We start from the raw sequence: 12,715 nt of genomic DNA on the forward strand, positions 1-12,715 counted from the left end.
TGGTACTACTGTGTTACATAAAGCCACTTCCATGTGAGTATACACTGTGGGGTGAGAATGGAAAAGACCAAAAAGAAATCTGAGGGTGAATACATCCAACAGGAACAACTATAATTTTGTAGCTTCTTTTTTCATGGGAAGGATATAAGATTGTTATAATTAAGCAACATTTTATTAATAGAGAAAAAGCAAATATAGAAAATAGCAATTACTAAGTCTACAGGACATAGAGACTGTACAAATCTTTCAGTTTTGCTATGAACCTGAACACACTCATAAGAGAAAAAAAAATTCTCAAAAGAAAAACCTCAGATGTATTCATGCTATATAAGCTCAGTGACTGGTAGAGAAGAAGTCTCCATAAACAGAGATGGGGGAAACTTATTTATTTTGTTTGTGCTTTTATCTTTGTTTTCATTTGTTTGTTTTTTGAGACAGGGTTTCTCTGTGTAGCCTTGGCTGCACTTTGTAGAGCAGGCTGGCATTGAACTCAGAAATCCGCCTGCCTCTGCCTCCCAAGTACTGGGATTGAAGGCATGTGCCACCACACCCAGCTGAGAAAACTCTTTTAGACACACAAAAATGTATACTCCTTATATACACTGAGGGAAAAAAATACTAAAGATGCAAGGAAAAATCAAGAAGATATCAATGTATCTCAAGGCACAAACAAGTATTCCCATAGCCAAAGTGACATTAGACAGGAAACACAGAGAACTGCTCAACAGCAATGGAATAAAAAAAATTATTTTTTAATTTAAAAAAAAGTCTGGTTATTTTCTAAGCCCTGAGTTTGCTTCACTCAGATCCCTTGGAATAAATTTTTATCACTTTAAGTTTGGCCATAACTAGCTACACTCTTATCAAAGCTAAAAAAAAACCAACAACAGAGCAGCACTCTCTACCCGTCATAAAAGGAGCCCTATCAGAGCATGAGACTAAAGGGAGGCACCCAAGTTCTGGACTTACTTTCAGCATCACAGGTTTCTCTTCCTCCTTGTCAATGGGAATGTTTGTGCTGTGAACCCAGGTATTGGTGCACAGGTGTCTGAGACGGACATAGGAGTTCCTAAAGGGAAGTGATGAAAAATTTCAGACACAGCGACATTTTGAGTTATGCAATAGCCACTGGTTAAAACACATTCTGTCGAAAGAGAGCAGGCAACCAAAAATAGTTCTCTGCTATAGATATATTTGGGAATCAGTGGTTCCTGCCACTGAAGTGCTTACAACAAAAAGTACTTCATAATAACTCTAAGCTTTCTGAAATATGTGATAATTTCTAAAAGGCACTCTGAATAAATACTAGAAATAGCATGAGATGGAGCCACAGAACTGGGGTATCCTTCTGTGTGTGCATTAGTACTTGTGTGCACATACACACATACACGCAGGACGATCATAGACTAAGCTTAAAGAAAAATAGCAAACTAAAAAGACAAAAGAGCAAAACGTAGACTTTAAAATTCACTGAACTATAACACAATGAGTTCCTACAAATCAGCATGAAACATGAATTGGAAAGACACAGGCAATACTTTAGTGATAAATATAAATGTTGATAAACATTCAACTTAGTGCGTTATTGAGGCAGACTGAGCTGCTATTTTGTTTTGTTTTTTTTTTTCACATTTTTTTTTATTAATTTATTCTTGTTACATTTCATTGGTTATCCCATCCCTTGTATCCTCCCATTCTTCCCTCCCTCCCATTTTCCCCTTATTCCCCTCCCCTATGACAGTTCCTGAGGGGGATTACCTCCCCCTCTATATGATCATAGGGTATCAAGTCTCTTCTTGGTAACCTGCTGTCCTTCCTCTGAGTGCCATCAGGTCTCCCCGTCCAGGGGATATGGTCAGAGGTGAGGCACCAGAGTGTGTGAGAAAGTAATATCCCACTCTCCACTCTACTGTGGAGAGTGTTCTGTCCATTGTCTAGATCTGGGTAGGGGTTTAAGGTTTACCGCCTGTATTGTCCTTGTCTGGTGCCTAGTTTGAGTGGGAGCTGCTATTTTGATTCTAAGATCCCAAGGCTAAGAAGAGCTAGTGCTTACAAAAGCTTAAGGAAATGTGTGGTAGGTGTCTTGTTTTAGGACAGGATTGTTCAAGGGCCTTGACAGTCTAGATACAAGCTATAGCACTGAGCTGCAATCCAGCCCCTGTGCATCACTGGGTAGCATGTAATGAGTAACAACTCAGAAAGGATTCTGGAAATTGGGATAACATGATAAATGAAACACAAACACATGAACATACATATCTTATTCACCAGCTCCAAATTTACATTTTTTTCCTAGAAGAAACAACAGCACAGGTGCAATATGGGTTACAAAGATGTTTGGTCAATTGTTATTTGTAACACCAAAACACTATACTATCTAATGTCTCCTAAAGTCCTACTCCATTACAGGGTTAGTAATGCCAGTTTCGTCAAATGATATCAAATGATAGCCTCTTACTTGAAAACATGTACACAATACAGAATTCCACAAAGAACATTCAAAGTAGCTCATGGTTACATGTATGACAAATAACATGTTACAGTCTGTGCCCAGAGACCTATTGTAACCTACATGAACCCAGGAGATCTAAAGTGCACCTGATTCCTTCTGAATAGCTGGATTATATATAGTTACTACTGGCTTCTTTGTCCTCTAAAGGGTTTAAAACTCATTTTATGAGTTGGGTGGTAGTGGCATAGGCCTTCAATCCCAGCACTTGGGAGGCAAAGGCAGGTGGATCTCTGAGTTCAAGAGCAGCCTGGTCTAAGGAGTGAGTTCCAGAACAGCCAAGGCTACACAGAGAAACCCTGTCTTGAAAACCAAACCAAAACCAAGCCAAACAAATGGTTGTTTCTTTATATCATGCATCATGTTTAAGACATTTTCCAACTCTGCTTCACATCTGGCATAGTAGAAAAAAATGGAAGGAATCTTTGCCCCTCAAGGACTTGCTGAGAAGATTAGATCACACCAAGCAAGCAGAAAGCACAGGAAATGGGCACTAAACGTGACTGGTTAGGAGACAGTTGAGGAGGAGTCAGAAACAGGAAAGCATTCTGTTACCAAAAGCTGAGATAACTTTGGACTGGAACTTTAGACACTGGGAGGCTAGGGGCTGATAGAATAAAGTGGAAATCATTCAAAGTAAGAGTAATCTGGGACCAAGGCATGCCACATTCGTGGGGTAGAGACCAAGCTAACATGTGCCTTCAACAGACCTTAGTAGCCTTTGCTGTCACTATCTTGAACATTCTAAAGCCAGAAGAAGGAGACTCTAGTGTTACTTACTTTGACTAGCATGAGTTAGACAATACGGGCAAAATTTTTTTCTTTTTTTTAAATTTTAATTTATTAATTTATTCAGATTACAAATCAATGGTTATCTCATCACTTCTATCCTCCTATTCCTCCCTCCCTTCTGCTTTCACTCTATTCCCCTCCCCTAGGTCTAAGACTGAGGGGGACCTCCTCCCCCACTATATGGTCATAGGCTATCGAGTCTCATCTTGGTAGCCTACTTATTCTTTCTTTGAGTGCCATCAGGCCTCCCCACCAAGGGGAGGTGGTCAAATATGGAGCACCAGAGTGCATTCATTTTTAAGGCTGTCATTGCTCTATGAGGGTAAAGAACCATGCACTGTTCCTCCACGCTGGTAATGCTCTGCTTCTGTCCTGATGACACAGGACAGCAATGAGCATGAAACTTTTCTAGCTTCTGCAGTCTTCTCTTTCAGCCTCCCCATCTGGAACACATCCAGACACATTTGTGGTTCTATGGCAAAGAGCATCAGGGATTTATTTATTATGTATACAGTGTGAACACCTGCAGGCCACAAGAGGGCACCAGATCTCATTATAGATGGTTGTGAGCCACCATGTGGTTGCTGGGAATTGAGCTCAGGGCCTTTGGAAGAGCAGCCAGTGCTCTTAACCTCTGAGCCATCCCTCCAGCCCTATGAGCAAGATATTAAAAGAGCATTTGCATTTTTTCATTCTGAGTTTGATTCATTTTCAGTATTTTCAGAGTGTAATCAAAGCTTGGACCTTAGTTTTAGTTAGATAATTATATTCCATAGAGTTCTATAACAAATGTTATCAAAGATGCAAAGCCCATTCACTCAGTTCTTGTGAAGTACCATTCCTCATCCTTAACTTAAAAGTCATGTTGTCAGGACAAGTACATATTCATACAAGTAGATGCTCCCCCAATGCGATATCTAATTCATGCACACTGCCATTTTATTATCTGGTTCAATGTATCCAGGATTAGTCATTATCACTCTTACTTGGCTCTGAAGCATTCTTTATCTATCGACTATTGCAAAAATGCATTTGTTGGTACCATTTGACAGATGTTTATGTGTCTAACCTTATATACTGCAACCTGTAATAAGAAAAATACAGGACAATTTAAAAATGACTTATAGGTTAGTGCACAGTAATGGATGGAATCAGGGTCGCATCTTAATACTTGTGTGTTGTTAGACTTTGTTCTCTTGTGCTCCTCCAACTGTCCTCCACAGCCGAGAAAGGAATGCATCACTCCTGAGGTTACTTGGATTCTACACAATCAATGGATAAGAGACTTTACTCTCTTCTTGCTCTGAAGATGGCAGCCAAGGGCAAGAATGAAGAAAAATGTTCAGGTAAAGATCCAGCAAGACCATAATAAATGAACACACTGGTAGACTGCCAGAACTTTTATCCCTTAAGGCTGAACGGAAGTCCTCCCCTCATTTCTGAGCTTAGACTATACTCTCAAAGAAAGCTGCCCACCAGGAAGGAAGCACTAACAAAAGTACAGAACACAGAGGGAGGGGCCTCATCCAGCCAATACCACTTAGCCAGCTGCAGAAACTTAAACTTTTCTTCTCCTCAGATTATGGGGACTTCCAAGACACTAGGGAATACATGCCAACGAGTTCCTTATTTCCTCTTTGGGAATGCAATAAAGAAGAGTCTCATGGGCAATGAGGTATTTTAAATCACATCTTCCAGTTCTTCACCACCATGGCACTCTTTCAGGCAGGCTATAAATGTTATTCCTTGTTTTCTGACATCCTAAGAAAAATCACTAGTCGTCAGAACTGAGAATGTGAAAAATTGTTTAAATTGCAATGCTTTTGAATTCTGCAGACCTATACCGATTTAAATAATATATAGCCAATGAGAAAGGAAGCTTTGAAATATATATATATATATATATATATATATATATATATATATATATATCCTACCTCATTTATGTTTTAAAGATTTCTAAATGAATCAAGAATCTAAGTGTACACAATGAAAATGAATAAAATCTTAGAAAGAAATATCACTATAAAATCTTGTGGCCATGGTTTTGTTTATTTGTTTGTTTGTTTTGGTTTTCTGAGACAGGGTTTCTGTGTCTAACAGCCTTAACTGTACTGGACTCACTTCGTAGGCCAGGTTGAGTTCGAACTCACAGAGATCCGCCTGCCTCTGCCTCCCCAGTGCTGAGATTAAAGGCGTGCCCCACCATGCCCAGCCTTTTTTTTTTTTTTTTAAATAAAAAGCCAAAAGCAGAATCAAATTGAAAATTTAATTGAACCTGCTCAGGACACCATTAAAGAATGGAAGAATAACATGCAAGAAATATTTGCAAATCATGGATCAGATAACATTTGTATCTAGAAAACATATAACCCAGTAATAAAAGGCTATATAACTAAGGAAAGTGGCAAAGACTATGAGAAGATAAACACATGAAAAGATGATCAACATGACTGACCATCAGAGAAATGCAAATCCAATCCTCAGTGAGACCCATTTCACACTAATTGAGATGACTCAAAAAATAGTGACAAATATTGGTGAGACTGTAGAAAAGCTGGAATCCTCACATACTTACTTGATGGGAATAGAAATGGTGAATCTATTTCGAGAGACAACCTGTTGGCTCATCAAAGGTTAAACACAAGATTCCTACAATGCAACAGCTCTGCTTCTAGATTAGGACTCAACAGAAATATGGAATCACAAAAAATGTGTACACAAACATCAAAATGATGTTACTCATAGGCCAAAAGTGCCAACAACCAAGTGGTCACCAAGTAATAAATGGAGGACTTAAATAAAAAGTATGCATCAGACCCAAAATAATTAGTCATAAAATGGGTGTGGCAAAGGGGAGCTCTTATATAATGTTGGCTGTAGTTTAAACTAGTGCATCCATGGTGGAAATCAACCTGGATGTTTCTCAAAGCCCAAGAAATAAAACTACTATATGATCAAGCTATACAATTCCTGGGCATACACACACACACACACACACACACACACACACACACACACACACACACACACAGCCTTATAGCCTAGTAGAGTTATTGTTCTCAATCTGTGGGCCAAACTCCCTTTGGGGGTTAAGTATCAGATATTTACATTAAGATTCATAACAGTAGCAAAATTACAGTTATGAAGTAGCAAGGAAAATAATTTTATGATTGGGTCACCACAACTGACCTGTATTTAAGGGTAGCAACATGAGGAAGGTTGAGAACCATTGTTCTAGAGACACACCTACACATCTGTGTTCATGACTGTTCTATTCACAAGCCCTAGAGAGCAGGACTCAATCTGGATGTCCCTCAGCGGATGAACAGATAAAAAAAAAAAATGTAGTATATGTACCAAATGGACTATTACTCGTTAATAGCCCAGATTCAGAAAGACAACCACCCATGCTCTCTCCCATAGCCTGATCCTGGCTTCAAGTCTTTTGTTTTCTGTGTTTAACTTAGACCACAGGTGGAAAGCAGGAAACTAGAAAGCAGCCTTTTAGTAGGGGGAAGAGGATGTTAAGGGAGGAAGTAGTTTATAGGAGAATTGAAAGTAGTGAAGTGTAAAACTGCAGGGGAGGAAAGGCTTAAGCAAGGATGGGAGCAAGCTGGCATTTTCTGAAGATCAGAAGAGAGGGGGATAGCAAACCCAAAGAAAGAGACTAGGAAATACCACAGGAAAGCCCACCTCAACACATGCCAGCTTTTTTTAAAAAAAGTACTTGCAGGGATAACAGAGCACTGTGAGATGAAAGAAGGGGTAGATTAAGGATTAAAAGACTGAGTTGGAATGGGCCTGGGGGATGGGGGAGAGGAGGGGGTAGTCAGTGGGGTAACTCAAGATCCGTGAAAAAGCCTCATGAAACCTGCTGGTTAGTAAAATTGGAAAATCCAATTTAAAATAGTTTGAGCAGAATTATCCTGCAGGACAAGACAATGCTGCTTCCAGAAGACTCAGGTGATTAAATGATCACTGCAGCCCAAGGCATGGGATACCTCCCGATGAGCTATTGGTAAGGGAATGTCCCAGTGTTCTCTAAAGCAACACAAGCTATTGACATTGCCCTTGGTGACCCACTATAGCCACAAGGCAAGAGCCTATTGCTGAAGACACTGCATGATCTGGCTGCAGGACACAGGGAACTCAATCTCCCTGAGAGCCACTTTTATGGTGACAGGAGGTGCTGTGCAGTCTGCTGAGGGAGAAAAGACATCAATAGTCTTAACCAGTGCTGAGCCCTTTGTGTTACAGTGTAAGATCTACACTGGTACGATTGTCATGGGGTAGCTAACTACTTTCTGACTGGATTTTAGCCCCACTCCACAGAAGGGGAGTTCATGGATGGCTAGGGGTGTCATAGGTCCTGGAGCAGAATCTGTTATTCTTAGTCTGCTAAATGGTCATGCTATTAACATGCCTTGTAAACATGCATGCTTACACTCATAGAGCTGCTCTCATAGACGAAGGCTGCTCTCGGCTGCTATCAGTGAAGCTTCTTTTTGTGGGGGATAGGAATCAATGGAGGGAGGCAGAACTGGTCAGAGTGCTGAGAATAAGAGACTGAATGGATGCTCAGCCTACACGGGACATCTGCAATTAATTCCACACCTCCCAGGGCTCAGGGAGCACCATGGAAGAGGAAGCTGGGGCATGGGAAGGAGTGCTGTGAAATGTCGACGTCTAAACATGACATGCCTGTGACGTCCAAGAACTCACAGCATCAGTTTAGAAGGAAACTCACATAACACGTTACAGATCTAGAGGAAAGCTGTGCTGTGGGGGTTTCCAGATGGCATCTCTAGCCTCTCTCAGATTCTCAAGGGGTTAACAAGCCGGAAGAGCTTAACAACCAGGAATCTGACTGAATCATAAAGAAAGGTCTTCCTGCCCTGTGAGGTTCTGTTCTCCATGGGCACTGCCTTATACTTCTCTGAGAAGGCCAGGAATAGCAACAGCACAAGTCAAGGATCCTGAATTCTGACAGCAGTCACCCTGGAGGGATGCTCAGTTTCCCAATTTTCTCAGGCTCAGCAGGAAAGTGGCAAGGGAGACCCAATGAAACACGAAAGGCATACTTAGTGAGGGGCCCATAAAAACCCAATAAACACCAATGAGACATCTGCCACCCAGTGCAGCACTCCAGAGTGCGTGAGGTGGACTGTCCAACACTCCGGCTCAGCCATGTACCTATATGGGTTCTGCTACAGGACTCTAACTTGAGATACTCTGCTCAAACTCTGTGTCTTCCTTAAAAAGAGTGGATAAAACCTAGCTCACAGGGCTTCAGATATGCAAAACTGTAATTATATCAGATGAGGCTAGTGTCTGCTCAGCACTGTGCTTTACATGTAATTGGACATCAGTAAATAATATTGTTGACTTGGTTAAGAACTGATTTTTTTGACGATGTGTGTTGGTGCACACTTTGAATCCCAGTACTTGGGAGGCAGAGGCAGGAAGGTCGGTGTGAATTCAAGGCCAGCCAGGGTTACATAGTGGGATCCACCTCAAAATAAATAATAAACAAACAAACAAATGGCTTTTGGGGGATATGGTACAATGCATAAAGCAATTACAGCATAAGAATGTCACTGTGAGAAGGCTGGAGAGGTGCCTCATTGGTAACAAACTCTAGCTGGGTTTGGTTTTCCAGCACCCACATGGTGCTATCCCTACACTCTATGGGCACCTGGCAAACACATGGTGCACAGACATACATACAAGCAAAAATCCATACAAAAAAAATTTAAAGAAAAAGAATGGCATCTGAGTTTGATCCTGTAGCCTACAGAAAGGCTGCCCTCTGACCTCCATACTCACAAAGTAGCATGGACATCCATATACACACATCATGCACATATACAAAACACTAAAACTCATTTAAATATTGGCTCTTCCATTTATAGCATAATATAAAAAATATTTTGTTGTTGTTTTGAAACAACTTTCCTGGAACTTACTTTATAACCAGGCCTCAACTCATAGAGTCCACCTGCCTCACCTCCTGAGTGCTGGGATTAAAGGCATGTACCACTATTACCCAGCTATAAAAATACGTTCTTAGGCAATAGAATAACAGTTAAGTTGAATAAAATACTCAAAAGAGAACACAGGTCTAACTTTTCAATATTTTACTATGCACACAGTGATTTTCAATTTTGTAAATTTTCTTTTCAATTATTTTTTAAGATTTATTTATTCACTTTACATCCTGATTGCAGCCCCTCTCTCCACCAGTTTCCCCATCACATACCACTCTCCCTATTCCCCCCTGTCCTTCTCCTCAGAGAAAAGGGAGGTCTCCCATGGGTACCAAAAGTACTGAACTGCCTAAAGTATGGGTTGTTAACCTGAACACCTAAGTGTCGTGTGCATGCGTGCATGCATGTGTTAGTTTTGCTGTGCTTTTTGAGACAGGGTATCATGTAGCCCAGGGTAGCCTCAAACTTGTTATATTAGCTGAGGATAACCTTGAATTTCTGAACCTCCTGTCTCTCCTCTCCTCTTCCTCACCCCTCTCTCTCTCTCTCTCTCTCTCTCTCTCCTTTTCTCTCTGTCTCTCTGTATACTCCTGCCATGTGTGTGTGTATGTGTGTGGGGGGGATGTGTGTGTGTGTACACTCCTGCATGAATATAGATGTCAAAGGTCAATTCTCACCTTCCACACCTTGCTTGGGCAGTCTCCTGCTCACCACTGACGCACTAGGCTACTCTTCTGTCTCTACTGCCCATCTTGTCAGAAAGGCACTATGATTACAGACGCAGGCTCCTACATTCAGCTTCACTTTGGTTACAAGGACTCAAACTGAGGTCCTTTAGCTTGGAAACCAAGCATGTTACTGCCTGGGTCAGCTCCCCAGCCTAAATACAGTACCTTTAAATAAGTTTTTAAAAATTATGTGTATGTACACTCAAGTGAGTTTATCATGTGCATGCAGTACCCATAGAGACCAAAAGAGAGTATTAGTTCCCATGGAATTGGAAGTACAGACAGGTGAGAGTCACCATGTGTGTGTTGGGTCCTCTGTCCTCTTAAGGAGGACCCCTGAGCCATCTCTCCAGCCTCACAAATATAGTACTTTTTACATGACTATCAACAACTTACCACTGATGAGCCATATAAACCCCTGTGTCGTGTTGGGGCCAGTCAACGAGTTTCACTATCTCTTTCATAAGTGCTCAAGTGAAGGCCAGGATACTTTCCATGCCAAGACACACATCCAGCCATCAAGACCAGCCACGATGATTCTCTTACCATAATGAATTTTAAAATCATACCTTGGGACAAGGCTGTCACCTCCACGTAGAGTTGTTGGGTCTAGCTCAAATATAGAGGAGATGTCATTGCCTTCGGGCACTGAGACCAGTGAGTATACCATTTTTTCTTGGGCATTTCTCAACCTACTCCGAGATGCATCCTGATCAGGGTCCACCTGAGGGCAAAAGGAGTCATGTGAGGAGCTTGGTAGGTAAAAGCCCCACTTACCATCATCACGCCACAGTCCACAGGAAGAGAGGAGAAATACCAGTGTCAGCGGCTGGCAGGCGAAGGACCACAGCTTCAGAGAAGCCCTACACGGGACCACTGCCCCCTGCTCCAAGACTATACGTTTCAACTGTCATAAAAATGTTCAAGCCCTGTGAAGGGACAACAGCAGATGACTATGGAAAGAGAGCTAGAGGCATTGAAGATCTTCACTCCACGTGCAACAGCTAGGGAGCAGAGACCCACTTGAGGAAAAGGAAACCTGGCCTGGGAAACTAGTTATTTGTGGTGGTACAAAAACACGTTAATGCTTGTCTACAAAAATATGGCACAGCTACTTCCTAAAAGAAGAAATAAGCCTGAATTCAGGTGTCCCTAAGTAAGAATGCCAATAGAGCTCGTTAAGTCACTCTAGCCTTGAAGAACACATTGGTCACTAACTAAGAAACCTGGTGATGACAAGCAAAGGGCCACTCATGATACAGTGGAATTTGGCTGAAAGGAAAGAAAATCCTTCACAGTAAAGCCTGATGAACAATGACAAAGGTGTCCTGGGCAACTCTAAGGACACATTCTCGTCTCCAAAGCAAAGGCCACATGCCAGAGATGTGAAGTGAGCAAGCAGGCTTAGAATGAACGCCTGCTCGAATGTCTCTGCCATCTCTTTTAGTGACCACGCCTGCAATTCTTTTCAATGCCTGACATTCCTGATGTAACCACATGCCCTGTATCTACTGGGAAAACACGTTTCCTCATCCCCAGCTTGCTTCTTTCTGGCTGAAACATCACCTCCTGCCCAAATATGTAGAGGAAGACACAGTAATGAAGAACAGGATGCCAAAGCAAAGGAAAAGGAAAAGGAGTGAAACTCAGCTCCACAGAGAACTTTTGCTTCCAACATTATAGGTAAATGTTCTTTTCTTTTTGTATTTTTTTCAACTTGATATTTTCACAATACATACTTAGCATTTCTATGTACCATTTATAAACAGGATTTATATGAATAAATAAATGAATGACTTCAAATATGAAAGCAAGAATGCTAAGACACTTCTTTAGCCTCAAACAGAACTGTAGTCTTAGCTAACAAGCCTACTGGAGAGGCTGGGGCTCGTGGGGGTTGTGGTGTTGATTGAGTCAATGGTTCAAGACTAACCTATACAACAGAGCAAGACCCTGTCTCAAAAACCAAACCACCACTAAGAATCCAACTAAGTCGTTCTCTCAACATTTTCTTCTCTCTATGCTAAAGCAAGAACACTCTGTTCTCTCCTATCTTCTGTCACCTACGAAGTGCCCCACACACCACTCTCAACATAAGGTCTGAACCAGCTATAGCTCAGGGCTTGGTTACAGGCAGTGACAGTTTAGAGACAGCAGCAGACTCAGAGGAAAACTGTCACTTCAGTAAGCTTTCTGTTTCTAGCCAAGGAACCCAGAAGCTGAGTCCACAGTATGCAGTCGGCATATGCCACCTAGTGGGAAGAAAGGAACACGTGCAAAGAGCAGCAGGGAACAAGCCTTGGGTTGGCCTTTTACTCTCTCTGGAACCAGGCAAGTGACCACTGATTTTAGAAGGCGCACCACACAGCTAGTTAAGTCTAATGCTTTGCTGGTGGCAACCTCCAGAAAAACCATGAGCAGATGAGAACAGGCTGCTTTTTATCCAGGTTTATATATGACTCTGGACTTAACCATTCTGACTCTAAGCTAAACAGGCAATGAAGGAAGCAGGGCTCTCTCAAGACTAATACTTGCCCATGGAGACCAATGTTGTGCTTCCAGCTTCTTCGGACAAGTGAGACACTCTCTATACACTCCTACTCCATATGCAGAACCAGGTCCCAGCAGCCTTGGGACCATCAGATCAATGCCATCTTGATCTACACCCAGCCTGCTGGTGCATCATTGGCATGGGG

General features: G+C 41.8%; 1 protein-coding gene across 15 annotated transcripts in view; it reads right to left on the reverse strand.

Moving 5' to 3' along the window:
- ITPR1 (inositol 1,4,5-trisphosphate receptor type 1) overlaps positions 1-12,715 on the reverse strand; it is a 357,780-nt gene that overhangs the window by 197,080 nt on the left and 147,985 nt on the right. For all 15 annotated transcript variants that reach the window (XM_084765480.1, XM_084765471.1, XM_084765479.1 and 12 more), the window contains 2 exons: positions 10,589-10,743; positions 970-1,069 (listed from right to left, as the gene is read on the reverse strand). In XM_084765480.1, the coding sequence (XP_084621606.1) occupies positions 970-1,069; positions 10,589-10,743 (255 nt within the window). The remainder of the gene's footprint in view (positions 1-969; positions 1,070-10,588; positions 10,744-12,715) is intronic.

This window comes from Acomys minous (assembly GCF_964271855.1).
Source record: "Acomys minous genome assembly, chromosome: 17".
Lineage (NCBI taxonomy): Eukaryota > Metazoa > Chordata > Mammalia > Rodentia > Muridae > Acomys > Acomys minous.